Source organism: Eucyclogobius newberryi, unplaced genomic scaffold (genome assembly GCF_026437365.1).
Source record: "Eucyclogobius newberryi isolate DKJ021-1_F unplaced genomic scaffold, fEucNew1.0.hap1 SCAF_10, whole genome shotgun sequence".
Lineage (NCBI taxonomy): Eukaryota > Metazoa > Chordata > Actinopteri > Gobiiformes > Gobiidae > Eucyclogobius > Eucyclogobius newberryi.
Genome location: NW_027315724.1, coordinates 21,222,754 through 21,248,896, shown reverse-complemented (window position 1 = coordinate 21,248,896; position 26,143 = coordinate 21,222,754). Strand labels below are relative to the sequence as shown.

General features: G+C 42.5%; 2 protein-coding genes across 2 annotated transcripts in view; both read right to left on the bottom strand.

Annotated features, from left to right (window-relative positions):
• Positions 1-26,143, bottom strand: part of bcap29 (B cell receptor associated protein 29) — a 133,457-nt gene that overhangs the window by 14,990 nt on the left and 92,324 nt on the right. The window lies entirely within an intron of this gene.
• Positions 75-13,729, bottom strand: vps53 (VPS53 subunit of GARP complex). Its single transcript, XM_072462487.1, has 22 exons — positions 13,609-13,729; positions 13,285-13,365; positions 12,903-12,952; positions 12,724-12,790; positions 11,113-11,199; positions 10,823-10,938; positions 9,818-9,937; positions 9,443-9,521; positions 9,205-9,348; positions 8,950-9,092; positions 8,731-8,875; positions 8,221-8,319; positions 8,036-8,130; positions 7,170-7,412; positions 6,562-6,709; positions 6,398-6,480; positions 6,240-6,318; positions 6,020-6,168; positions 5,872-5,941; positions 5,659-5,796; positions 827-931; positions 75-742 (listed from the first exon to the last, which is right to left on the bottom strand). The coding sequence occupies exons 1-22, from the start codon at positions 13,693-13,695 to the stop codon at positions 572-574; spliced, it is 2,499 nt and encodes an 832-aa protein (XP_072318588.1). The 5' UTR covers positions 13,696-13,729; the 3' UTR covers positions 75-571.

The following is a 26,143-nucleotide window of genomic DNA, read 5'->3' as shown; positions in this document are numbered from 1 at the left end:
ATTATATTATGAGAAGACAAAATAGATTTTGAGAATTTCGATAACCATGAAAACACTCAAGAGATGCATTAGATAAACCATTTAATTTCCCCAAGCCTGAAGTACATCTTAAAATTACTTGATTACTACAACTCATTCTTTCCAGTCAGACCTTGTTAAACTGCTTAGATGTGTGAAATGTGCCCTAAATGTTCCAGTAAGAGCAGAACACTGTTGCACCAGACTTAAGTGTTGTAGAAATGAAGGTGAGACATGTGTAATAGAGATTGTACCAACAGTAACACTAAAGGAGAAGTCTTCTGTTAGATCAGTCCCAAACACAAAAGTACGCAACCTGCAAAAGATGAAGGGATGAACTAGTATTTGACTTTATAATCAGAATAGGCCTCGATTAATGAATGTCGTGAGCCAAGAAAGTGGAACCTACATTCACCCCATGGAGCTCCCGACCCCCGCTGCATTAGACTGCGTTAGATTATTAATAGCGACAAACATTTGACCCTTTTATTCTCTACAAGGGAAATAATAGTCTTTGAGGTGAAAACGTGGGACTACAGCTGCACTAAGCGCCTCAGAGTCTTTTCTTGATGAGTTTCTCCAGTCTGCGGATGCGAGACGACTCCTGCTCCGGGGTGGGCGCGCCGAGGGACAGCGAGGGCCCCGCGTCGGCCCCAGAAGGAGGCGTGGGGAGCCTCTGTCTGAACAGCTCCAGCATACTGCTCTGTTCACTGCGCTTCAAGCCCTGCGCACAAAACACACACGAGCAGTTAAAGTGACACGATTCTACCCGATGAGGCAAAAAAACGGAGTGGAGACGGCGACAGACCTTCATGTCCAGGATCTTCTGGAAGGTTTCGGGGTTCCCATCGGCCAGGAGCTTGATGTAGTTATCCACAAACACCACCGGGGGCTCGTGTGGCGCCATCACCACCTAAAACGCACAAGTGCTTAAAGTGAACAGAACATCTTCAGTCGGGCCATGTTCACATTGCAGGGCGAATCTGACCCAGATCTGTTATTACAAAATTGTACTTGTTCTAGGTTTTTTGTCCGATCGAGCTCAAAAAAACACTTTCTAAAAGACATTGAAATTGAATAAATATTCAAAAAATGTTGATATTCTTTACGGTCTCTGCGTAACACGCCCTCAAAAAAGGCTCAATTTCCTGTATTTTTCACGCCTAATGGAACTGATCTACGGAGCTCATATTTCACTCACTAATGCGTTTTTATGATCTGATTGGAAATTAATACCATGTAATAGATTTACTCTATAGCGCCCCCTACCCATTGTGTGAAAAACTCAACATTGTCTGATTCAAGATAAGATAAGATAATCCTTTATTGTCCCACATGGGGAAACTCATGGATTATATTCTCCTCGAGACGCCATGAAAAACGTGCATTGTAGATATTGTGTATTTTCACTATTGGCCAGCAGAGGCGCAATGAATGCCTTCACTTCCTCTTCCTCTTTTATTTTGATGGGACATTTCTTCTCGTGCCGTGGTCTTAGCATTAGCATTAGCGTTAGCATCAGCATTAGCGGCGGGTCTCTGTTGCTAGGTGACGGAGGTACAGGGAGGAGGGGGTTTAAAGAATAAAGTCTAAAGAATAAATAAAGAATAAAGTCTGAAGAATAAAGTCTAAAGAATAAAGTCTTAAAGAATAAAGTCTGAAGAATAAAGGCTAAAGAATAAAGTCTGAAGAATAAAGGCTAAAGAATAAAGTCTTAAAGAATAAAGTCTGAAGAATAAAGGCTAAAGAATAAAGTCTTAAAGAATAAAGTCTGAAGAATAAAGGCTAAAGAATAAAGTCTGAAGAATAAAGGCTAAAGAATAAAGTCTAAAGAATAAAGTCTAAGAGAATGCAGTGTCGGGGCAATAGCGATCAAAACCTGAAGAATAAAGTCTCCGGAGCACCCGGAGCCATCAGCGATGTTCGCGTCCGCACGGCAGAAGTTGAAGCCGGCGAAATGAGTTTAAAGACGCGAGAGACCGAACATTGAGCTGTAAGATCACTGACTTTATTTGAACCGTTTTAAGCCGCTGCGTCGCCGCTTGTGCCGGTCCGTGTGTTAGTTTAAGACGCTTATTAAAAGGAGCGGGTTGTGCTTTGGTTTGGGTGTAAATAACAACTTGTAACTAATATGCATGGATCTATTATATTATCAATATGTAATGACCTGGACTCCAGACAATAACAATGCATTAACAACAGTGTGAAAGGAACATTTAACCAGATAATGCTTAACATTAGGGTCGCTACAATATCAATGAAATAACTGTATTATGTTGTGGTGTGATATATATGCAAATTTATACATCTAAGTAAATGCAGAGTCAAAGTAATATTGTTTAATTGCTGGATTCATTAATTGGAGCTTATATTTTGTAATAGTATTTTGTATATGAAATTTCCCCATGTGGGACAATAAAGGATTATCTTATCTTATCTCTTATTCTAAAGTTGTTAAATTTGGGCTGGTGTTTAATGCTGCTAATATGAGGTATTGTGTGTTGTGTAAAATATGTTTGTATTCTATTTTTGATTTATAGTGGTTCTAGTTGACTGTTATGCTAGTTTTTGAAGGTTTTTACCTGACTTTGATGCCAATGGATCTGCAAAATTAAAGAGTGGAAATGTATCTAAAGGCATTAAACTTCAAGTGTGGGGAACAGCCCAGTCAAACCAGTAACACACTTGACAAACATAGTATCAGCTGAAACCGCCGCTCCAATACCAATACTCAACATGCTCTTGTTCGAAAGTTGTTCCTCAAGTAAAACACATGAATATGTGTCAACTGTTAAGCTATAGTTTAGCAGCTAGCTCGTAGCTAGTAGCTTGTGATTTGTAAGTTGTAACTTCTGTTAAAAACTGTGAATAAACCAGACAAGTTGAGTTTATTTGAATCTGCAGTTAAGCCTTGTGTTTGATAGTCGTCCTTGTTCAAGTGTCTTCAACTTAGTTGAGCCAAGTAGCTTGTGTTATGCTGTTGTAACATTATGCAAATATGGCATGGTTCAGGTCCGGACTCATTAGGTCCGGACCTGAACCTGAACCTCTGGATTCGAATCAGGACCTGAACCTGAACGCGGGTTTAGGTCTGCATCCCTAGCACTCACCCTGGTTTTATTCTGTCTACACTTTAGGGCTGTTCAATTAATTTGAGTCACAGTTCAATTGAAATGTGAACCAAGAATTGTGCATCGAAACCTGCAGTGTGAACATTTAAACCTTGTACAATGTCAAGCTTCGATCCAATTATCATATTCATACGCAATAATGTCACATTCATGTGCATAGAACTGCTGTAAATAAGAGTGTTTACTTTTGCCACCATTTTTTTTCCTTGTTATTTTTTTTTCTTTCTATTCCTTATTAAGAATATGAGAAGTTTTGTCTTTAAGAGTTTTTCTATTGAGTGTTTTTAAAGCTTCCCATAAGTTATCTGTTCTTTTACTTCTGTATCTACTTGCGTTGCAACATCAAAATTTTACCATTGTGTGGACAAATAAAAGCCATCTTATCTTAATTAAATCGTGTCATCTTTTCACTTTCATCTCACATTATATTACTTTATATGCCTTTATCTATTTTACACACAAATTACCGTATTCTTTTCATAGTTTTGGCCGGGGTGCGACTTATACTTACATACTTATACTCCGGAGCGACTTATGTGATATTATTTGTTATTTTCACACTTGCAACCACATTTCATACTCCAGTGCATCTTATATGTTTTTTCCTTCTCTATTATGCATTTTTTTGGCTGGTACGACTTATACTCCGGTGCGACTTATAGTCCGGAAAATACGGTACTTATTAGGAATGAGGATAAGTGCCGAGTCAGTAATACGGCTCAATATGTCGAGGCAAATTCCAACATTATCCTGCGGTAAATGCTGTTGCGTGAACGGGATTTCTCTCATTCAAACGACAGACACACGGATGGAAAACGTGGAGCATAAAGATCTCCTCGCCGCCTCCACAGACGAACACATGGCCGACAGACGTCCACCGCCCATAGCATGAGAAGGAATGCCGTCTCTTTAAATGTTTCCCCATCCTTTCCTTTTCCATATTTGAAAAAGACAATCAAAGTCACCAATATTGCCTTGTGTGTGGAGAAAAGCTCATAGAAAGCAGACGTGTGGATTGTGTGGAATCCGTTGCTTTCCTTCTTACAGGGCCTGCTGCTGACTGAGTGATTTACTTAGCAACTGCCCCGGGGCGAAGCCAAGGAAAGGCCTTTGGGGACCTCGTAAAGATCGAAGGGGGAGAGGGACTTTAAGAATGAAAAGAGGGATAAAAATGGCAAAAGGAGAGGGGGAAAAGTGCCAAAACGGGGACGGACAACAAGGCCGAACAAGGGCATTTACAGGGAACAAGATAACAAGATGGATACTCGGTCCTGCTGATACGCCTGCACACATTCACCATCTGTACATCGAGTAATACGGCAGGAAGGAGTGAGCTGAAACTAAAGCAGTATAAATCTGTAATGTGCAGCCGCTTTACTAGTGGTAAATGAATGGAAATGCTTATATCTCATGCGGTTTTACAGTAGAAACGTGAAAACACTAAGCCACAAACACTGGCTGCCTTTGTTTTGCAGGTTTGGACAAGGAGCACTGTGACTGACAGGAAACATTCAGGAAAGAATGAAGCACTCTGGGAAATCAAGGGACACGCAAACATGCACCGTGTGTGTGTCTGTTTACACATTTCTTTACTCCACAGGGACTGTTGATTAGGGCGGGGCGGAGCTGCCACATGCCACTGTTCTCTGGAGCTGCAGACGGTGACTCTTGTGCCGTTCATGAACTGATAGTACTAATAGAGATGTTTTTAGTTTGGAAGACGAGGGGGACACATGGCTTTAGTTAAGCTCCTCCCCCTTGGCGCAGCGTCGGCCCCGTACTGTGCGAGTAAACGCTTGTGTGTGTCACATTAACTGCTGCATTAATTAAACCAATGAACACAGGCTCCGTTTGCCCCATTCACTCTTTATCTCATGCAAGGTAGTTTTGTTTATGCTTTATCCTCATAAAGTGCTATTGAGACGGGCAAAAGAAACTATTAAAACATTATTTTTGACTGGAATAAACTCTGAAGATAATCTGCTCGACTGGCCTGTCAAGCTACAAACATAACACAGAAAGATCGTTCTCCTCACTATTGTTTCATATTTGACTTGAGGCTCAATCCTGGAAAAAGCAACTGGTTGTGCCAAGATACTTTTGGTCATGTATTAGACAAGCACCAAAGGTTTTGTTTGAATGGCTTTTAACATCACTTCTGTTAAATGGCTATGGAGAAATAAAGAGAGCTCTTCAAACACATACCAACATTTTGTATCTGTACTTTGAGGCCTTAAAAGGCCCCAGACTCTGGGGCTGTGGTTGTAAACGCAGCCAGCAAAGTACCCACACAAGTTAAATGTCATAAAAAACCTCAAGTATTCCACAAAGTTAAGAGTGACTCTTGATAATATGTTTAGGTGAAAGTAAGTCTACCTTCCAATAGGAAAACGTTTCTCGTAGAACCAAGTTTACACTTAATCAGAATGTATTGTGCTGAAGTGCCCAAAGTATCAACAGACCCGATATAACCCCCTTTAAGCCTCTGTACAGAAAACACCACTCTCACCTTAAGGATCATCTCGGCTCTCGTCATTCCTTTCACTACAATCTTTGTGTAACTGGCCGGGGCCTTACGAAGCACTTGTGAACCTATGGAGGGCAGATCCAGCAGCACGGTCTTCAAAGAGTGAGTGTCCAGAAGGAGCTTAAACAGAACGGACAATTAACCACCACAAACCGAGCGTCATGTTCTGATGACATCCAGAATGATCCTGCTCACCTGCTCGGCGCCCACCATGCTGATGGGCTTGCATCTGAAGAGGTGGTTGATGAATTTGGGAATGAAAGAGCTAATAAGAGAATAGAGAAATGCATTAATAAGCGTTATAAAACTAAACTTGCAGTAAGCAGTTTGTGTGAGGTCTTACTTTGTAAATTTGATGCAGAATTGAGTGAAGTATTTGCGCGTAGAAGCAAGGTTGTCTCTGATGATGGGCACGTTCTGTTTGATGTGCATGATGATGGACGTCACGTAAGGACTCTGGTCGCCTACATGCTCCACACTTTGCCATGGCATCTACAAAGATACGTGTTCACAATTGTACGCATTTTTAATAATAACCAATACAGAAAAGTTCCTCCACGTACTTTGCTCATGGCAGTGAGTGCAGGGTCACAGGCTGCATCCAGATCTTGGACCAGGAGCTGAATACTGTTTGAGATAACACTAACAAGACACATGTATGTTAGTTAGGCTTTACAAAAGGTATTGCAGTAAGTGTGTAGCTGATAGCATGCTAACGTACGTGCTGAATGTGTCCATTTCCCCAGTCAAATTAATCCTCTCCACGAGGGGCTTGTCTACCTTCTCCTTGAGTTTCTCCTCCAGCTAGAACATATCATTAGAACCAACCTCAGAAAACAAATATATGTCAAACAAAAATGGTCAGATTTGTTCCTTTGCACTTGCCTGTTGTGTTGTGGCCAGGCAGTACTCTGCAGTGCTGAGAATGCTACAAATTAAACAGAGCTCATCTACAGTGAATTTGGCGGTCTCCGAGCCTTCCTTCTCCTTCAGCAGACTGCTGATGGTCAGACCCACGCTGCTGCTATTGGACCTAGAGACCAACAATGGCAGACATCAAATATCTCACCAAGCAGTAAATATGTCATAACAGAGACGTATGGCAAAGGCACAACAGCTCAAGTTCTGTTCCAGGGCCTCATCCAAAAGCGCCCCAAAAATACCAAACACTAAACTAAAGGGAAGATGGAATGGCACAGAGGACACATTGGAGTGTGAAAACGTGTTTGCACAAGGCTTTGATTATGGTATAGATTTCTGAGTAAAAACATGTGTGTATTATTAATGAAGCGCGGTACAAAAGGCCAAATACAGTGTTTGAGCTTCTTTTTTAGACTCAGCTACAGCATAATCAGAGCCAGACACAACTCACTGTGCTAATCCATCAAAAGAGGACAGAAGACAATTTTGTGTTGTAATTATCATTTTTGTCTCGTCTTGTAAATGGTATATTAGTGTAAGTTGACTCTCTAATGCTGTGTGTCTAAACTTACTTAGGCAGGTTGCCTGACAAAATTTTCCAAGCATATTCTCTTAGATATTTTTGAAAGATGGTGGTTAAGGCGATCATAGGCTCTCCGGTGCTGAGCTGGGAGCACTGAACCATGCACTTCTTGTAATAGACAAAGAGATCAGCACAGCTGGGCAGCACTGCTCCACCTTCCTCTGTCCCCGCTTTGGGTGGGCCCTGCGCTCGGAAGTCTGCTACAAAACGGTCAATAAGTTCACCAAGATTCCTGTATGAACACACACACACAAGTTTGTTTAGTGGGTTATTCAGGTTAAATCATTGATCAAATCAAGAAGCATTGAAATATGACATATAATGTAAAGAGAGATCTGAGGCAACATTGGGTCAATGTGCAGAGCTGCAGTTTGTATGGCCAAATCCTAATAGAGCAGAAACAAGCAGGCCACTGCTCTCACTGTTCTGTCCCACTGCTTTGGCTCCCGCTCCTGCTCTGGACTGGACAATACTTCTGCAGCTCAGTAGAGGCTCACTGCTTTCTTTGGGCAAACAAACAGGATGTCTTACAGACAAAGTCAAGAGGAAGGGGCTCTATTGAAGATTTCCAGTTAATCATCATACGTTTTATTTAAAGAGTGATCATGCTAGGTAAAAGCGAGTGCAGGAAATAGATCTAAAAGAGGTAAAAGAAGTGACACGAGACACTAACAAAAGAGACACAACATTGGTCACATTTTGCAACAAGCAAGTAAGAAGTTGTAGTTCTAGTGGTAACTATCTAATACAGTAAAGTCACAGGAGGAGGGAAGGTAGATCCAAGTGAAGAGAATGGATCATGGAAGACACTTTTAAAAGGTAACATGATGTCTGTTGCATTGAGTTGAGACTTACTTGTCTTGAGACTCGATGTAGACGTACAGGTGAGGTTCAAAGCACTTGGACACGATGCCATGAAAAGGATTGTCTGGTGCTTTAGGCTTCCTGGGCTGAAAGTAAAACGTAACGTCTGACAACACTGGCCATTACCTCATATCTAGTATCTAGTACCGAGTATATAGTTTGAGAAAGCTGCTCACCCTGGAAAGATCATCATCCTTCTCTGCACCTACATCTTCACCTGGCTCGTCCTCAAGGAAAGGGTTTGTGGAGTCGAGAGGAGGCTCCGCTATTTTCAGCTGCAAAACAGTATGAGTACATACAGAACATTGCAACACAACTTCAATCATAACTAACAGAAATTAATGAACTACTTTCTGCACTACATCTGTACATTTTGTGTACATAGTAAGCCTATTTTTATTGTCATCCTATAGCAGATTTACATAATTTTTCTTTAATGCATGCACCTTTTGACATTATATAGGTTGTTTTTATCATTGTTCATTGTTTTATGTTGCACCAAATCAGCAAAATAAGTTCCTATGTTTGTGAAAAGGCACAAGAGGAGATTATACTCACTTTTTGAACCAAGAGCCCCAAACCAGAGCATTTACAAAACTATTTGTCGACTAAAATAGGCCTAATATTTCCGTCGTGAGCTTGTGAAAAGCCTGTGGTACTGTACTTTGCTCCTCAGCAGGCCTTACCCCCGGTGTGGTGTCCGTCAGTGTGCAGCCGCTGAAGCGTTTCGCCAGCAAACCTTCAAAGTTCGTCGTCCTCTGAATGGCAAAAAGCAACAGTTTCACTTCAATCTCCTTCGCTCGAGTTCTCATCACCTTTGCCAGCTCAACTCTAGAAACAAACGCATTATTAATGAGCGGCTCCTGAATGGAATTGCCTTCACATTCTTTGTTGTAGTCGTTTACCTCGTGATGTGGCAAAATTCTACAGCCACACGTTCAGTCATGCACCACTCTTCGGGAAACATGCGGCCGTACTTCTCTTCATAGTCCACGAGCTGCCGCTTGATCCATGCGTAGCGTCTGTCAATCTTGTCGAGCCAGGCAACCTAAGCACCGGGCCGATCGACACGGGATCTCATTACACACATGGTAACAACAATGACTCTCACACAGTTCTATTATAAAAGGCGTAGAATGTGCAGCTTTGGTAGAACTCACGTCTTGGTTTTCCTGAAAAAGAACGAGGTACTCAGATAGGTGCTGTCGAATGAACTTTTTTATGATTTCCTGTTTTATCCGCGGGTCTAAAACGTTGGCCACCAGACAGGCGTCCCGGAGCACGTTACTGGGTCCTCCTGGTCTCTGTTTGGATGTGCGGTTACGAGAAGAAACGTAGCATTAAGCGCAAAGCTAAGTATAGTTTTGCCAACATAAAACACAAGCAGCTCTCCATTACCTTGGAGCCTTGGGAGGGGAACGCTTCCTCAAAATCAGCCAGTATCTGTGTTCCCAGTTCACTCTGAGCCGCTTTTACTCTACAAAAGGAAAACAAGGTAAACATTATAATATTTGTATTTGTCAACCTCTAAGCCGCGTACTGTATATCGAAAGTGTGTCAAATTTAATACATTTCATCCTTTGAGAGCACAAATGAAAATACTTTGGAATAAACATTTTCACACAAGGATTGAATTCTGAATTGATTTAGTCGTCTTCCTGAATGTTTTAAAAATGTACGAGTGTTTAGTAATCTTTTCATATTCCAGCAAATGAAATTAAATTGAACATTTCGGCCACTATTCTAACGAACATTCTTCACATGTGACTTTACCTTTCTGATAGCTGCCTGATCTGTGGAATCCCCATGTACTTGTGGAAATGTTCTAGCACATTCACCACGCCCTGCAGTAGGTTGGCCACCTCGCCGTACTGCCGCTTTCGTGTCATTGCTCTGAAAAAAGAAAACTTAGTAATATTACAGACAGATTAGGAGCCTTTTTTCTCAACTCTACTGATTAATTGTGACGAGCGAAACACACAATAGAGATACAAATATCCGAACATCCCAATGCCAATGACTTTGTTCGTCTATCAGTGCATAAATCATCAGTTTGTTCAGATAAACACACATCATTGGTCAGTAGAACATTATAGTAGCAGTTAATCGTTGATGTATACCGTATTTTCCGGACTATCAGTTGCACCAGCCAAAAAATGCATAAGAGAGAAGATAAAAACACATATAAGTGGGGAAATGTATTTGATAAAATCCAAGACCAAGAACAGACATTTCATCTTGAAATGCAATTTAAACTAATAACAGATGAGAGAACATGGTGAATAGGTGTACATATGCTAACGCTAACACCTTCAGCTACATGACGCACAGACAGAACTGTGGTAAGTGTCTGGTATGTTAACGTAACATATTAACAGTTATTCAGATAACTATAACATAAAGAACATGCTAACAAGTTTACCAAAGCATCAGTTTTACCCCAAATCACTAAATCCATTGAATTCTTCTTCCTCTGTGTCACTTCTAAACAACTCCACAAACTCCAGAGGTAGAGGAAGTGCAGATTCTTCTTCTGTGTCGCTAAGAGCCTAGAGCGCCCTCTTGTGGTTGCCAGTGTTAAAATAACGAATAATATCACATATAAGTCGCTCTGGAATTTGAGTTAGGGTTAACCTCTGGAAGTCGCACCCCGGTCAAAACTATGAAAAAAAAAAGTGTGACTTACAAGTCCGGAAAATACGGTAAATAACAGTATGTACAGAACATAATCTCTGGATGGCTCGGCTAATGCTCGTGCGTAAGTGGAACTGTACCCACTCTAGGGAGTCCACGCCCCCTGCCAACATGTGCAGGTGATTGAGCGTGGTGATGGATGTGGTGAGGTGCCGCTTGGCGTGGTCCAGCTGCTTGATGTCCCTAGTTATCTCTTTGACCTGAGTAGGAAGGAGGAAAAACAAAATCAGAGTGGACAAGACAATTGAGGGGAAAAGCGCGCCCGATCATTTAGAGCAATCAATAATGGAAACAAAAGAATGACAGGAGCTTGTACTGTAGAGCTACAAGACACAGCCACATAATACCACGTAATAAGTAACACGTGTCTGTACCATTTGTTCAGACTTCTCGGCTTTGTCTTTGATGTCTTTGATTTTGCCGAAAAGCTGTTGAATGGCTATCTGCGCCTCCTCCAGTGCCTGTGCCAAAAAAGAGCAAGAGACAAATACAATTTAACTTAGAACTTTAAGAACGCCTGCCATGTTCAGTTCATAAACAACAACTTTTTTATTTGTATGTCAGACAAAGGGTTTCAAGTTTAGTGGGGCAAAATGATAAAAGAAGCTGACCTAGACAAAGCTCAACCACATTCACTGCCCCACACTAACTACGGTACTTTCTGTCAGAGAGTGATTAGAGAAAACATTGACTTTGAAGAGGGAAAAAGCTCAAGCTCATTGAAGGACGACGGTGTCAAAACGCAACCCGAGCTTCAAATGCCGCAAATGGTGCATTGAGCGCAGCCGGTCACCGTGGGCTGGGTTTGTCCACAGGCTCATTTCCTGTACTTGGCCTTGAAAGAAAAGAAAGACCACTGCCCAGGCGCCTCCACGCTCAAGATCTTATCTGCTTCTACACGGACCTTAAGCGCACACACACGTACAAGTGCATTTTTATATACACTTTGATCCGATCTTTTAGAATGGCACTGAATAAATAGTTAATTAAAAGTCTCTGTTGTTTGTCATTAGTTTGCTACACATCGTAACAAGCATAATTAACTGTTATTATAAAGACTAAAGATTTGTGAAAGCTTAGAGCAGGCGTCCTGTTGAATTGGTCCACATTATACCGAAAAAGTACTTTTTACTGCACTTTTCAGATTCTCTACCATCAAATCCTCAATAACTACAATTATGGAGTGAGACAGACTTGATATTAAGCTTCCTAGACTGCATTAAGGTGTGGCAGCGCTTTTAAAATCTCATACAAAAGCAGCTTTTCGAATCATTCGCATAATTGATAACAGGTCAGTAGTGTCTTTGTTTCCACACTGAAAAAGCTGAACTGTTGTATTGTTCTGCCACCGTTTTCTCAAACACCTCTCCATCTTTCCATCTGCAGGAAGAATTTTCCCTTCGAAAAGTTGGCATAGATGTGTGGGGCTGGAAAAACAAACCGAGATGATTGTGTGGGACTGCGTAGCTCTATTAGTCTGGGGGGGATTGGGAACGTTTATGGATGCTTCCAAACAGTAGCAGACCTGGCCAGGCACCGTTACAGGAACACATCCAAATCTGTCAAATATTATAGAACACATACAATGTTCCTGGTGGGCCTCGTGTTACATTTGAAGCTCCCATTTCATGAAAGAGAAGGAAAACAAGAGGAAACCGACATGCCAACATTTTCCCTATCGCAAAACCACAAAATGAAAAATACATGAAATCCAAGAAATCCTATCATTTGTGTACACAAATCAATTTCCCGGATATGTTTTCCGTAAAGAACTGCAGTTTAAGCATGGTTTGGAACTGAGTCATCCTGTCCTTTTCCATAGAAGCCGTATGGAGAGGGAAAAGACCGCACTTGGGAAAGGAACATGCTTGTCTGAGTTGGGGGCAATTATTGGAAGCGGTCTCTGTAATAAAACGCTGGACAAAAATAGAACATGTGGATGATACGGACACATATAGTTCTCAATGAATAGGGATTTGGGTCACCTGTCTGCCATCCTGACCGACATTAGTTTGTCCTCGCACCACGGTCCTGATGTTGTCGTCCAAGCGTCTGCAAAAAGCAACACAAAACAGGTAAACAAGGTAAAAAGAATTGCTTAAAAAGAATAATTAAGCACAAAAATTAAGAATAAGAATTAGCAAATGAATATATGTATACAAACCTAATTTTGAGGCGTATCTTGTTGACAACATCATCAATGTTAGCTAGCGACTGAAATTATCAAAACAAAAGCAACATTATGTTATAATTGTACGTCAGGTCAAAGCACATGTTATTGCCCCTGTAGTGATGCTCGAAGGACACTAGATTTTTATAACAATAAACCTGTAAATGAACAACATGATGTATTAACCCCAGTTCTGTCAAATCAAGCCTTATAGTATAAGGCTTATACCAAACTTGTAGGTGAAGATTCAGCATAACAAATATAGCGTTATACTGACCCCTTGTGGAGATAACCTTTTCATACACATTAGGATTTTTAGTCATGATTATTGTTATGATTATTCATAATAGGACTGTCATGTTAAAACCCTGTGTACCTGCTCGGTGGGGAAGAGTGTGTTGATGTATTCTACTGCATTGAAGTCTGCTCTGTCCAGTGGGTCCTGGCTGGGAAAAACCTTAGCAACAGAGACAAAGAATACGGTCATATTATACGAGGACACTGGAATAACTGCATTGGTGTTGTATGGTCCAAATCAAATGTGCATTAAATATAAAGGCAAAATGCCACTATAATATAACGCGCTGTTGATATCATGTTTTGCAAAGCCAACAGTAGTAGCTCAATGGCTAACGCACGTCTACAATATCAACGCTAAAGCCTCAAAATAATATTTAAATATCAAATGACGTGACGATACCTGCTCGATTGCAAGTTGTACTTCAGGGGTAAGGTGCAGAATTGCTTCTAAGTCTTCAGCTAATTCAAATTCTTCCTCCTCCATCATTACTGTCAACAAAAACGATAAAGCCGAGCTACTTCCGGGTCTGGGATGCGTGATGACGTTGCATAGAGACGTGGGAGATTCTGGGTGTGTATTTTTTAATACATAAAATAAGACATTGTGAGGGACTGTGAACAAGATGATGCAAGATTTTCAATACTGTCCATGTTCACGAATCTTCATAATCCACAAATAAAACAACAATCACGAGCACAACGCCACAGTTTCAGGTCCACGGTTCAGTAGCAGTGCCATCTGCTGGTACAAACTAACAACAACAGGCACGTCACTGTAGGCCTACTTTAGTTATATGTAGTATGCTTTATATGCAACATAACAAATACAAACTATTCTTGATAATCGTTTGGGGAGTTTCTTGCTGAGCTCAATAAAGAAAAAAGTTACACTATATTGCCACTGACTTGATCTTGTAATCTAATGCATTTATAAATTACACAAAGAGAAGAGAAATAAATGCAGAAAAAGCAGGTGAGACCTCAAATTGCCACAAACTTGGAATTACTACATTTGTTTTTGTGAATTGCTGAGATTGTCTTAAAAAACTATATATCAGGTATAATTTAGATTTTTTTAAATCAAGTTCACTTTTGTCCCGAGCATGGAGACAAATGCAGCCATTAGTGTCAAAGTGCTCCTTGGCAAACTGGTCAGGGGGATTGGCTCTTTTCACGAAACTGACCGGCCAAGGTTAGAGCTCCATTTCATGCTCCATTCATTCCTTATGGGGAATTAGCCGAGTCTTACTAAAATAAATCTATAATTAAAACACAAAGTGGAGAGCAAGTTACAGTTTGACAATCACAGACAGCATGTTAAGACCTTTATGTACCATGTAAGTACTTCACCTGAGTGAAGTGGTTTTGTCTCTAAGATAACATACAATGAATGTAATCAAATGTAATCAATGATGTTAAAACTAACCTGTGTACACAAACACTTTGCATTCTATATTCTTTTATCAAGTGTGTCTGTTTTATATGCACGTTAATGTATATTAGCCTTTAGCTTTGAGACAAAAACACTTGCTAACATGATTATCCATCTGTAACTCTCACTTTCTCTGTGAGATAATTTTTTATTGATTTATTTGAGCCAGACTTTTATAATTCCCATAGAGAATGAACGGAACGAGAAGTGAAGATCTGCACTTTTACGGAACCGTAATTAGCCGCGTGCGATCGTGAAACGGGTCGAAACACGGATATGGACTGTTAAGTTACATAATATTACATGCAATGGAACAACATCACATAACTGAATGAAGCTTTTATTTATTTCTTATAAAGTAATCATTTTCTCCCTGGCTCTGACATCAATGGGCATCACTTTGATCCATTTTACCAAACCTCTGAGTGCTTTAAGTGCTTTAAAGAGGTTTTGATCTCAATGGGTTTCTTACCTGGTTAAATAACGGTTAATAAAGAAATAAATGGCGCATGTGGATCCTCTGACAGACACAATCATTTTCTGGGAGGATAGATTCATAGAAAACAGGAAATGCCTCGACTGGATTCAAACAGCTTCTCAGACCACTTCAACACTTCTGGCCGTGCAGCTGGATAAAACGAGTAAAACAACATGAAACTGAAGCCAGCGGTGGAGGTGCAGAAGGGAAACAGCATCAGGCACAGATTCAATTGCTGGCACAACTGCAGCGTCGGCCAATTCACTCTCAGATTACATTTGTACACCTCTTAACCTACTTCACATAGGGCCTACAAATATATGAAATACTAATGATGAAATGAATAATCGCCTGCTGTACCAGACAAAATGTAGAAGTTCTCCCGTTGAAGCCGTCGTTCCAGGAAAGTTTTGACGTCAATAGTAAATCAGTGATGAAAAATAGTAATATTAGCTCTTTCTTGAACTTGTCTCCTTCTTAAGAGTGAAAAATGTTCAGCTTCACGGCTCCACATGGCCCCCCAATCCCCCCAATCCCCTGCACTGAATCACCCCAACTCTAATAAACTGTACAGTGTTACCCACGACACCCTGCTGCTGGTCAGAAAAGAAGATAAACTGGCAAATTTCAACGGAGGTTTGTAGCACTCACCATATTTTTACTCTTACTTGAGTAATAATTAGTTTAAAGTAACAGTACTCTAACTTGTGTATAAATCTATAAGCTCATGTGGATGAAGTACTCAATTTTTCAAGTAAAAATACAGGAGCAAAAATACAACACATAAGTACAACACAATAGATTATTTTATCTATTTATGTATTTTTGGAGTAAAAAATCAGCAGGGGCAGAGAATTCAGGTGGGTGGGGAGTCCTTGCCCCAAGTGGAGGAGTTCAAGTGTCTCAGGGTCTTGTTCAGAGTGAGGGACGGATGGAGCGTGAGATCGACAGGCGGAACTGTTGTGGTAAAGGAGGATCTGAGTCCAAAGACAAAGCTCTCGATTCACCGGTCACTCTACGTTCTGACCTCACCTATGGTCATGAGCTCTGGGTAATGACCCAAAGGACAAGATCGCGGATCAAAACAACGGTTACAAACAACAACAAATGTGGTGAAGTAAAAACACAAAGCATCTAATGCACAAGTACAGATATCTAACATTTACACTACAGTACTTTTACCTTTGTACTTTGTTATTTTTTTATAGACCACTTTAGCTTTGTCAAGTTTTATGTTGAAAATAATAAATCTCCACTTCTTCAGATGTCAGATGTTTCAGATTTTTGCGTTTATAGAAAATACCAGACATTTTGAGCACTATTTAAGGTTTTGTCCTTCCTACATTCACTTCAAGCTATACTGTAAATCACATGTTGCATTAAGACTCTTACAATTACTCTTACTTGAGTATCTTTTCCAAATACTGGTACTTTTTACTCTTACTTAGACCTCTACTTTATACTTGAGTAATATTATTATGATGCAACGTCATTCTTACTTCTTACTAATTCTTACTTAGTACAATTTTCTACTAATCTTTGCTTTTCAATTGCTGTGTATGTGATGACCCCACTTCATGCACGATCAGTACTCCTACTACTATTACCCATTGTTTTATACATCTTAGCACGGCGCTCATGTTTAACCTTCACCTGAACACTGCCACCCTGGAGCCCCTGGAGCCCCTGGTGCCCCCGGTGCACTTCCTGCGTGTATCGTGCGCATGCCTCCAAACGTGCACATGTATATCCATCGTGTCCGTGTGGAAGCGCTCGAGCAGGAGGGCCTGTGTCTGGCAGATGGTGCGTTTAATAACCTTGCCCACTGCCTGGCTGCCTATGGGACTGGCACGCCGAAGACGGGGGAGCGACCTTGTTTTCCGTGGCAACACAGAAAGACCTGTTACCATCAGGCGTTTGTGTGTTGTCTCAGCTTATTAAAAGTCAAAGAGGGAAAAAAAGGCATCTTCACTTTTGCACGTGAGCATTGGTAGACTCTGGTTTGGTCCAGCATAAGGCAGACGGAATTACTTATTTATAAAGGATTCTATTTGCGGTTGCAGTAGATAATAGACGTGTTTTGAGATAAGCAAAAAACGCGCGGATCCATGTTTTGATCGACTTTGCAGTTTCTGTTTTAACCCCACTGGTCTGCAGGAGGTGGCTGATGGGAGTTTCTTCAACGCTTTCATTGGACACTTCAACTTTTGTCGATCATCAAGACGAGGTGCAGCTAAACACGCACGAGCAAGGAGCTAAAGAACTGGCTACAGATGGGCTCTTCTGGACGTTGCAAATACCATCATTTACACCAAATCGAACATACCGTATTTTCCGGACTATAAGTTGCACCAGCCAAAAAATGCATAATAGAGAAGAAAAGAACATATATAAGTTGCGCTGGAGTATGAAATGCGGTGGCAAGTGTGAAAATAACAAATAGTATCACATATAAGTATATAAGTATAAACATAAGTAGAAGTCGCAAACCGGCCAAAACTATGAAAAAAGGTGCGACTTAAAGTCCGGAAAAATGCGGTACTATACTTTGGGGAAGTGTGTCCGAAAAAGCTCAATTCAAACAGTCACATTCAAGATCATGTAATGGACAAACAATAGCACTTGCAATATTGGTTTAGTGTTGGAACTATGAGCAGCCGTTCCTCTTCATAATAAAAAAATACATATTAATGAACATATTTTGTCCAATAATGTAATTTTCCGCACTTAAAAGCCTTTAATTTTCTCAAAAAACAACGCGTATAATCCAGTGCACCTTATATGTGGATTCATTGTGGTTGTGCTCACTGACCTCGAAGTGAGTTTGTGCGGTACACGTTTTGTTTCTCTAATATATAGATAATGATGGAAAATAGACCATTTATTGACAGTGCCCCTTATAATCCAGTGCGGCTTATAGTGCGGAGAATACGGCACTATACTTGGGTGAATTGTGTCCGAAAAAGCTAATTTCAAACAGTCACATTCAAGATCATGTGATGGACAAACAATAGCACTTGCAATATTGGTTTAGTGTTGGAAATATGAGCAGCCGTTCCCCTTCATAATAAAAAATACATATTAATGAACACATTTCGTCCAATAATGTAATTTTCCGCACTATAAGGCGCACTTAAAAGCCTTTAATTTTCTCAAAAAAACAACGCGCGCCTTATAATCCAGTGCACCTTTTATGTGGATTAATTCTGGTTGTGCGGTGGTTTGTGCGGTACACATTTTGTTTCTCTTATATATAAAAAATGATGGAAAATAGACCATTTATTGACAGTGTGCCCCATAATCCAGTGCGCCTTATAGTGCGGAGAATAAGGTATTTGTTCCTGGTGATAAACCGGGGTTTACACTTCAAACTCCAAACATCCTTCTAACAAAACGTATTCACAGAAATAAGTTTTACCATTCTCTCTCCTTTATCTTCTTGCTCACATTTGTTTCATTGTGCCAAAGTAAGAGTATATTTTAGCTTCTAGCATAAGTAAATTAGATCGCAGCAATGTTCCAATTTCAGTGTGTTCTTCCATCTTATTTTGGGTGTCTGTCAGCGGCACCAACAACCTCATTATATGCGTCGTTCCAACTGTCCCTTTTGCTTTGTCATGCTGTCGGATTCTTTTCACCATCGCCTTAACTCATTTCTTATTTCGCAGTTTGAGACTTCAATTTTGTTCTGATGCTTCTACGCGGCACGTGAAAAATTATACGCGATTTAAGGCATTTATTTAGCAAGACTGGAAAATATAATAGCAGAGCGGACAATGAAGAATTTGAAGGATTGACGAGGTGTCCTGTCCCACGACGTTTCCACAAGGGACATAATTCGTCTTTGGAAATACATGCAGAGACTTGCATAAGGCCTATTTCTGTCCAGAGAAGCTTTCTGCGCTGTACTGTCAGCATTGTGTTAGATATTTGAGACTTGCTGTAAAAAATGTGTCATTTAAAATTGTACTGTACACTTTTATGGACTGAAATTCAACATAATTGGCAAAGAACTGTTAAATTGTCACTGTAATGAAAATATATTGAAATAGAACGATCGAAAACCATGCACTTGTACTTGAAATGTAAACTGTTTTGATTGTAATTAAAGACGAGCTGATTGCACTGCTTTGAACTGATGGGGTCCATTTAAATAAACAAATAAACAAATTATAACATATACATTTACTATCAGTAGTCCTTATCGTTATTAGATGCTGAAGTACAAATGGGAGGAGCTTATACTACTACTAATAACTATAGTCTTTATTTCATTCACAGGACAATTGAATTAAGATCCAAAACAGAAAAAAAGAAAAACAAAAGAAAAAAGATAAAAAATGAATGTAACATCAAAAGCTCTTTTAATAATACATGTTTTTAAAATGTTTCTTAAAAGGGTTAAGAGAAGACACGCCTGAGATGAGAAGTCAGGGAGGTCCAGAGTCAATTCAATTTATTTTATTTTTGTAAAGCCAAAAATCACAACCGCAGCTGCCTCGAGACAGTAAAAAACACATTCAAAAAATGTTCATAGGGACTTGACAATGTCCCAGCGTCCCATGTCCTTAGACAAATGTCCCAGCATCCCGTGTCCTTAGACATATGTCCTAGCATCCCGTGTCCTTAGACAAATGTCCCAGCATCCCGTGTCCTTAGACAAATGTCCCAGCATCCCGTGTCCTTAGACAAATGTCCCAGCATCCCGTGTCCTTAGACATATGTCCTAGCATCCCGTGTCCTTAGACAAATGTCCCAGCATCCCGTGTCCTTAGACAAATGTCCCAGCATCCCGTGTCCTTAGACATATGTCCTAGCATCCCGTGTCCTTAGACAAATGTCCCAGCATCCCGTGTCCTTAGACAAATGTCCCAGGATCCCGTGTTCTTAGACAAATGTCCCCGCATCCTGTGTCCTTAGACAAATGTCCCAGCATCCCGTGTCCTTAGACAAATGTCCCAAGATCCCGTCTCCTTAGACAAATATCCCAGCATCCCGTGTCCTTAGACAAATGTCCCAGCATCCCGTGTCCTTAGACGAATGTCCCAGCATCCCGTGTACTTAGACGAATGTCCCAGCATCCCGTGTCCTTAGACAAATGTCCCAGGATCCCATGTACTTCGACAAATGTCCCAGCATCCCGTGTTCTTAGACAAATGTCCCAGCATCCCGTGTCCTTAGACATATGTCCTAGCATCCCGTGTCCTTAGACAAATGTCCCAGCATCCCGTGTCCTTAGACAAATGTCCCAGCATCCCGTGTCCTTAGACAAATGTCCCAGGATCCCATGTACTTAGACAAATGTCCCAGCATCCCGTGTTCTTGGACAAATGTCCCAGCATCCTGTGTCCTTAGACAAATGTCCCAGCATCCTGTGTCCTTAGACAAATGAACCAAGATCCCGTGTCCTTAGACAAATGTCCCAGCATCCCGTGTACTTCGACAAATGTCTCAGCATCCCGTGTCCTTAGACAAATGTCCCAGCATCCCGTGTCCTTAGACAAATGTCCCAGCATCCCGTGTACTTAGACAAATGTCCCAGCATCCCGTGTCCTTAGACAAATGTCCCAGCATCCGGTGTCCTTAGACAAATGTCCCAGCATCCCGTGTCCTTAGACAAATGTCCCAGCATCCCGTGTCCTTAGACGAATGTCCCAGCATCCCGTGTACTTAGACGAATGTCCCAGCATCCAGTGTCCTTAGACAAATGTCCCAGGATCCCATGTACTTAGACAAATGTCCCAGCATCCCGTGTACTTAGACAAATGTCCCAGCATCCCGTGTCCTTAGACAAATGTCCCAGCATCCCGTGTACTTAGACAAATGTCCCAGCATCCCGTGTCCTTAGACAAATGTCCCAGGATCCCATGTACTTAGACAAATGTCCCAGCATCCCGTGTTCTTAGACAAATGTCCCAGCATCCTGTGTCCTTAGACAAATGTCCCAGCATCCCGTGTCCTTAGACAAATGTCCCAAGATCCCGTGTCCTTAGACAAATGTCCCAGCATCCCGTGTACTTAGACAAATGTCCCAGCATCCCGTGTCCTTAGACAAATGTCCCAGCATCCCGTGTCCTTAGACAAATGTCCCAGCATCCCGTGTCCTTAGACAAATGTCCCAGCATCCCGTGTCCTTAGACGAATGTCCCAGCATCCCGTGTACTTAGACGAATGTCCCAGCATCCCGTGTCCTTAGACAAATGTCCCAGGATCCCATGTACTTCGACAAATGTCCCAGCATCCCGTGTCCTTAGACAAATGTCCCAGCATCCCGTGTCCTTAGACAAATGTCCCAGCATCCCGTGTACTTAGACAAATGTCCCAGCATCCCGTGTCCTTAGACAAATGTCCCAGCATCCCGTGTCCTTAGACAAATGTCCCAGCATCCCGTGTACTTAGACAAATGTCCCAGCATCCCGTGTACTTAGACAAATGTCCCAGCATCCCGTGTCCTTAGACAAATGTCCCAGGATCCCATGTACTTAGACAAATGTCCCAGCATCCCGTGTTCTTAGACAAATGTCCCCGCATCCTGTGTCCTTAGACAAATGTCCCAGCATCCCGTGTCCTTAGACAAATGTCCCAAGATCCCGTGTCCTTAGACAAATATCCCAGCATCCCGTGTCCTTAGACAAATGTCCCAGCATCCCGTGTCCTTAGACGAATGTCCCAGCATCCCGTGTACTTAGACGAATGTCCCAGCATCCCGTGTCCTTAGACAAATGTCCCAGGATCCCATGTACTTCGACAAATGTCCCAGCATCCCGTGTTCTTAGACAAATGTCCCAGCATCCCGTGTCCTTAGACATATGTCCTAGCATCCCGTGTCCTTAGACAAATGTCCCAGCATCCCGTGTCCTTAGACAAATGTCCCAGCATCCCGTGTCCTTAGACAAATGTCCCAGCATCCCGTGTACTTAGACAAATGTCCCAGCAGCCCGTGTTCTTAGACAAATGTCCCAGCATCCCGTGTCCTTAGACAAATGTCCCAGGATCCCATGTACTTAGACAAATGTCCCAGCATCCCGTGTTCTTGGACAAATGTCCCAGCATCCTGTGTCCTTAGACAAATGTCCCAGCATCCCGTGTCCTTAGACAAATGTCCCAAGATCCCGTGTCCTTAGACAAATGTCCCAGCATCCCGTGTACTTAGACAAATGTCTCAGCATCCCGTGTCCTTAGACAAATGTCCCAGCATCCCGTGTCCTTAGACAAATGTCCCAGCATCCCGTGTACTTAGACAAATGTCCCAGCATCCCGTGTCCTTAGACAAATGTCCCAGCATCCGGTGTCCTTAGACAAATGTCCCAGCATCCCGTGTCCTTAGACAAATGTCCCAGCATCCCGTGTCCTTAGACAAATGTCCCAGCATCCCGTGTCCTTAGACGAATGTCCCAGCATCCCGTGTACTTAGACGAATGTCCCAGCATCCAGTGTCCTTAGACAAATGTCCCAGGATCCCATGTACTTAGACAAATGTCCCAGCATCCCGTGTTCTTAGACAAATGTCCCAGCATCCCGTGTCCTTAGACATATGTCCTAGCATCCCGTGTCCTTAGACAAATGTCCCAGCATCCCGTGTCCTTAGACAAATGTCCCAGCGTCCCGTGTCCTTAGACAAATGTCCCAGCATCCCGTGTACTTAGACAAATGTCCCAGCATCCCGTGTACTTAGACAAATGTCCCAGCATCCCGTGTCCTTAGACAAATGTCCCAGGATCCCATGTACTTAGACAAATGTCCCAGCATCCCGTGTTCTTAGACAAATGTCCCCGCATCCTGTGTCCTTAGACAAATGTCCCAGCATCCCGTGTCCTTAGACAAATGTCCCAGCATCCCGTGTCCTTAGACAAATGTCCCAGCATCCCGTGTCCTTAGACAAATGTCCCAGCATCCCGTGTACTTAGACAAATGTCCCAGCATCCCGTGTACTTAGACAAATGTCCCAGCATCCCGTGTCCTTAGACAAATGTCCCAGGATCCCATGTACTTAGACAAATGTCCCAGCATCCCGTGTTCTTAGACAAATGTCCCCGCATCCTGTGTCCTTAGACAAATGTCCCAGCATCCCGTGTCCTTAGACAAATGTCCCAAGATCCCGTGTCCTTAGACAAATATCCCAGCATCCCGTGTCCTTAGACAAATGTCCCAGCATCCCGTGTCCTTAGACGAATGTCCCAGCATCCCGTGTACTTAGACGAATGTCCCAGCATCCCGTGTCCTTAGACAAATGTCCCAGGATCCCATGTACTTCGACAAATGTCCCAGCATCCCGTGTTCTTAGACAAATGTCCCAGCATCCCGTGTCCTTAGACATATGTCCTAGCATCCCGTGTCCTTAGACAAATGTCCCAGCATCCCGTGTCCTTAGACAAATGTCCCAGCATCCCGTGTCCTTAGACAAATGTCCCAGCATCCCGTGTACTTAGACAAATGTCCCAGCAGCCCGTGTTCTTAGACAAATGTCCCAGCATCCCGTGTCCTTAGACAAATGTCCCAGGATCCCATGTACTTAGACAAATGTCCCAGCATCCCGTGTTCTTGGACAAATGTCCCAGCATCCTGTGTCCTTAGACAAATGTCCCAGCATCCCGTGTCCTTAGACAAATGTCCCAAGATCCCGTGTCCTTAGACAAATGTCCCAGCATCCCGTGTACTTAGACAAATGTCTCAGCATCCCGTGTCCTTAGACAAATGTCCCAGCATCCCGTGTCCTTAGACAAATGTCCCAGCATCCCGTGTACTTAGACAAATGTCCCAGCATCCCGTGTCCTTAGACAAATGTCCCAGCATCCGGTGTCCTTAGACAAATGTCCCAGCATCCCGTGTCCTTAGACAAATGTCCCAGCATCCCGTGTCCTTAGACAAATGTCCCAGCATCCCGTGTCCTTAGACGAATGTCCCAGCATCCCGTGTACTTAGACGAATGTCCCAGCATCCAGTGTCCTTAGACAAATGTCCCAGAATCCCATGTACTTAGACAAATGTCCCAGCATCCCGTGTTCTTAGACAAATGTCCCAGCATCCCGTGTCCTTAGACATATGTCCTAGCATCCCGTGTCCTTAGACAAATGTCCCAGCATCCCGTGTCCTTAGACAAATGTCCCAGCGTCCCGTGTCCTTAGACAAATGTCCCAGCATCCCGTGTACTTAGACAAATGTCCCAGCATCCCGTGTCCTTAGACAAATGTCCCAGCATCCCGTGTACTTAGACAAATGTCCCAGCATCCCGTGTCCTTAGACAAATGTCCCAGGATCCCATGTACTTAGACAAATGTCCCAGCATCCCGTGTCCTTAGACAAATGTCCCAAGATCCCGTGTACTTAGACAAATGTCCCAGCATCCCGTGTCCTTAGACAAATGTCCCAGCATCCCGTGTCCTTAGACAAATGTCCCAGCATCCCGTTTCCTTAGACAAATGTCCCAGCATCCTGTGTCCTTAGACAAATGTCCCAGCATCCCGTGTCCTTAGACAAATGTCCCACCATCCCGTGTCCTTAGACAAATGTCCCAGCATCCCGTTTCCTTAGACAAATGTCCCAGCATCCTGTGTCCTTAGACAAATGTCCCAGCATCCCGTGTCCTTAGACAAATGTCCCACCATCCCGTGTCCTTAGACAAATGTCCCAGCATCCCGTTTCCTTAGACAAATGTCCCAGCATCCTGTGTCCTTAAACCAAAACGCTAGGAAAAAGTATAAACCTGGAGGAGTTCCACAGTGAAAGAGAGATCCGACTCCTTCAGACGGACGGACAGACGGACGGATAGACGGACAGACAGACGAACAGACGGACGGACAGACGGACGGATGGACGGACAGACAGACGGACGGACAGACGAACGGACGAACAGACGGACAGACAGACGGACAGACGAACGGACGAACAGACGGACAGACAGACGGACAGACGGACGGACGGACGGACAGACAGACGAACAGACGGACGGACGCGAGACAGACAGTGGAGCTGGAGCCACTCAGGAGGAGAACCAGTTCTTCAGGAGGAGAACCAGTTCTTCTAGGCAGATGAAGAACCGTTCATATGGAGTAGAGATCGCTTCTCCAGGGACTCAAGGATCATCAGGTCCACAGGTCATTGATGTACCTGTCCCACCCCAGGCAGGGAAGTGGGAGAAGTAGAAGGTTCTGGGGACAAGCAGCAGTGCTCTGGAGAGAAACAGAGGGTTCTGGAGGGGACATGTGGTGTCAGGAGGTCAGATAAATAGTGTGGTGCTAGACGATTAATGCCTCACATTTTAAAATCCTGTCACAGAAATAAACAACATTATAATAAAAGGACCTGGCAGTAAAATCCATTGTTAATCAGAGACTCTTCTGGGACCTTTCTTACGTCTGACAGTGCAGAGTATAATTCTCTGACCTTGTAAACTCGGTACAGTTTTCTCCTTTACTAAGCCAAAAGGTTTCACCCAGATGGTGAAACAGTTGCATGCAGCAAAGTTTGGAGTAAATACATTTTTGTTTATGCTGGGGGCACATTTGTCCATCCGCACTTATAATTCTGTTTCTCTAAAACTCAAACAGCATTAAACATTTGCATCTGTTGGTAACATTCTGAATATACATTTAACCTCACAAAACATGGAAAATTAATGTACTCCCATAGGCACGTAAACATCGAAAACGGGAGCAGGAATTGCACCACAAAACGTGACTCGGAAAACCTTTGTTAGGCCAAAATAAAATGACAAAAGTATGACAGGTTAGCTAGGTTTAAATGACAGTAAAAACAGGTAAATTGGAAAAATGATCAAGCAGAATTGGAATTGTTGGAGTGTGTTTCCCAATAACCAATAGGATAACAATTACAGTATATTCCGGAGTATAAGTCGCACCAGCAAAATAAATGCATAATAGAAAAGAAAAAAACATAAAGAAGTCGCACTGGTGTATAAATCCAGAAGAGTGGGTCCAGCTCGCCTCAGACGGTCCCTCATCTGCCTGAAGAGTGGGTCCAGCTCGCCTCAGACGGTCTCTCATCTGCCTGAAGAGTGGGTCCAGC

Bases quoted from the DNA above. Each gene is read 5' to 3' on its own strand.
- vps53 (XM_072462487.1), bottom strand. From the start codon at position 13,695: ATGATGGAGGAGGAAGAATTTGAATTAGCTGAAGACTTAGAAGCAATT. The intron at 13,366-13,608 runs GTATCGTCACGT...TCTGTTGCTAAG, and splicing joins TACAACTTGCAATCGAGCAG to GTTTTTCCCAGCCAGGACCC. The intron at 5,942-6,019 runs GTAAGACCTCAC...TTCTCTTATTAG, and splicing joins TTCTGCATCAAATTTACAAA to CTCTTTCATTCCCAAATTCA.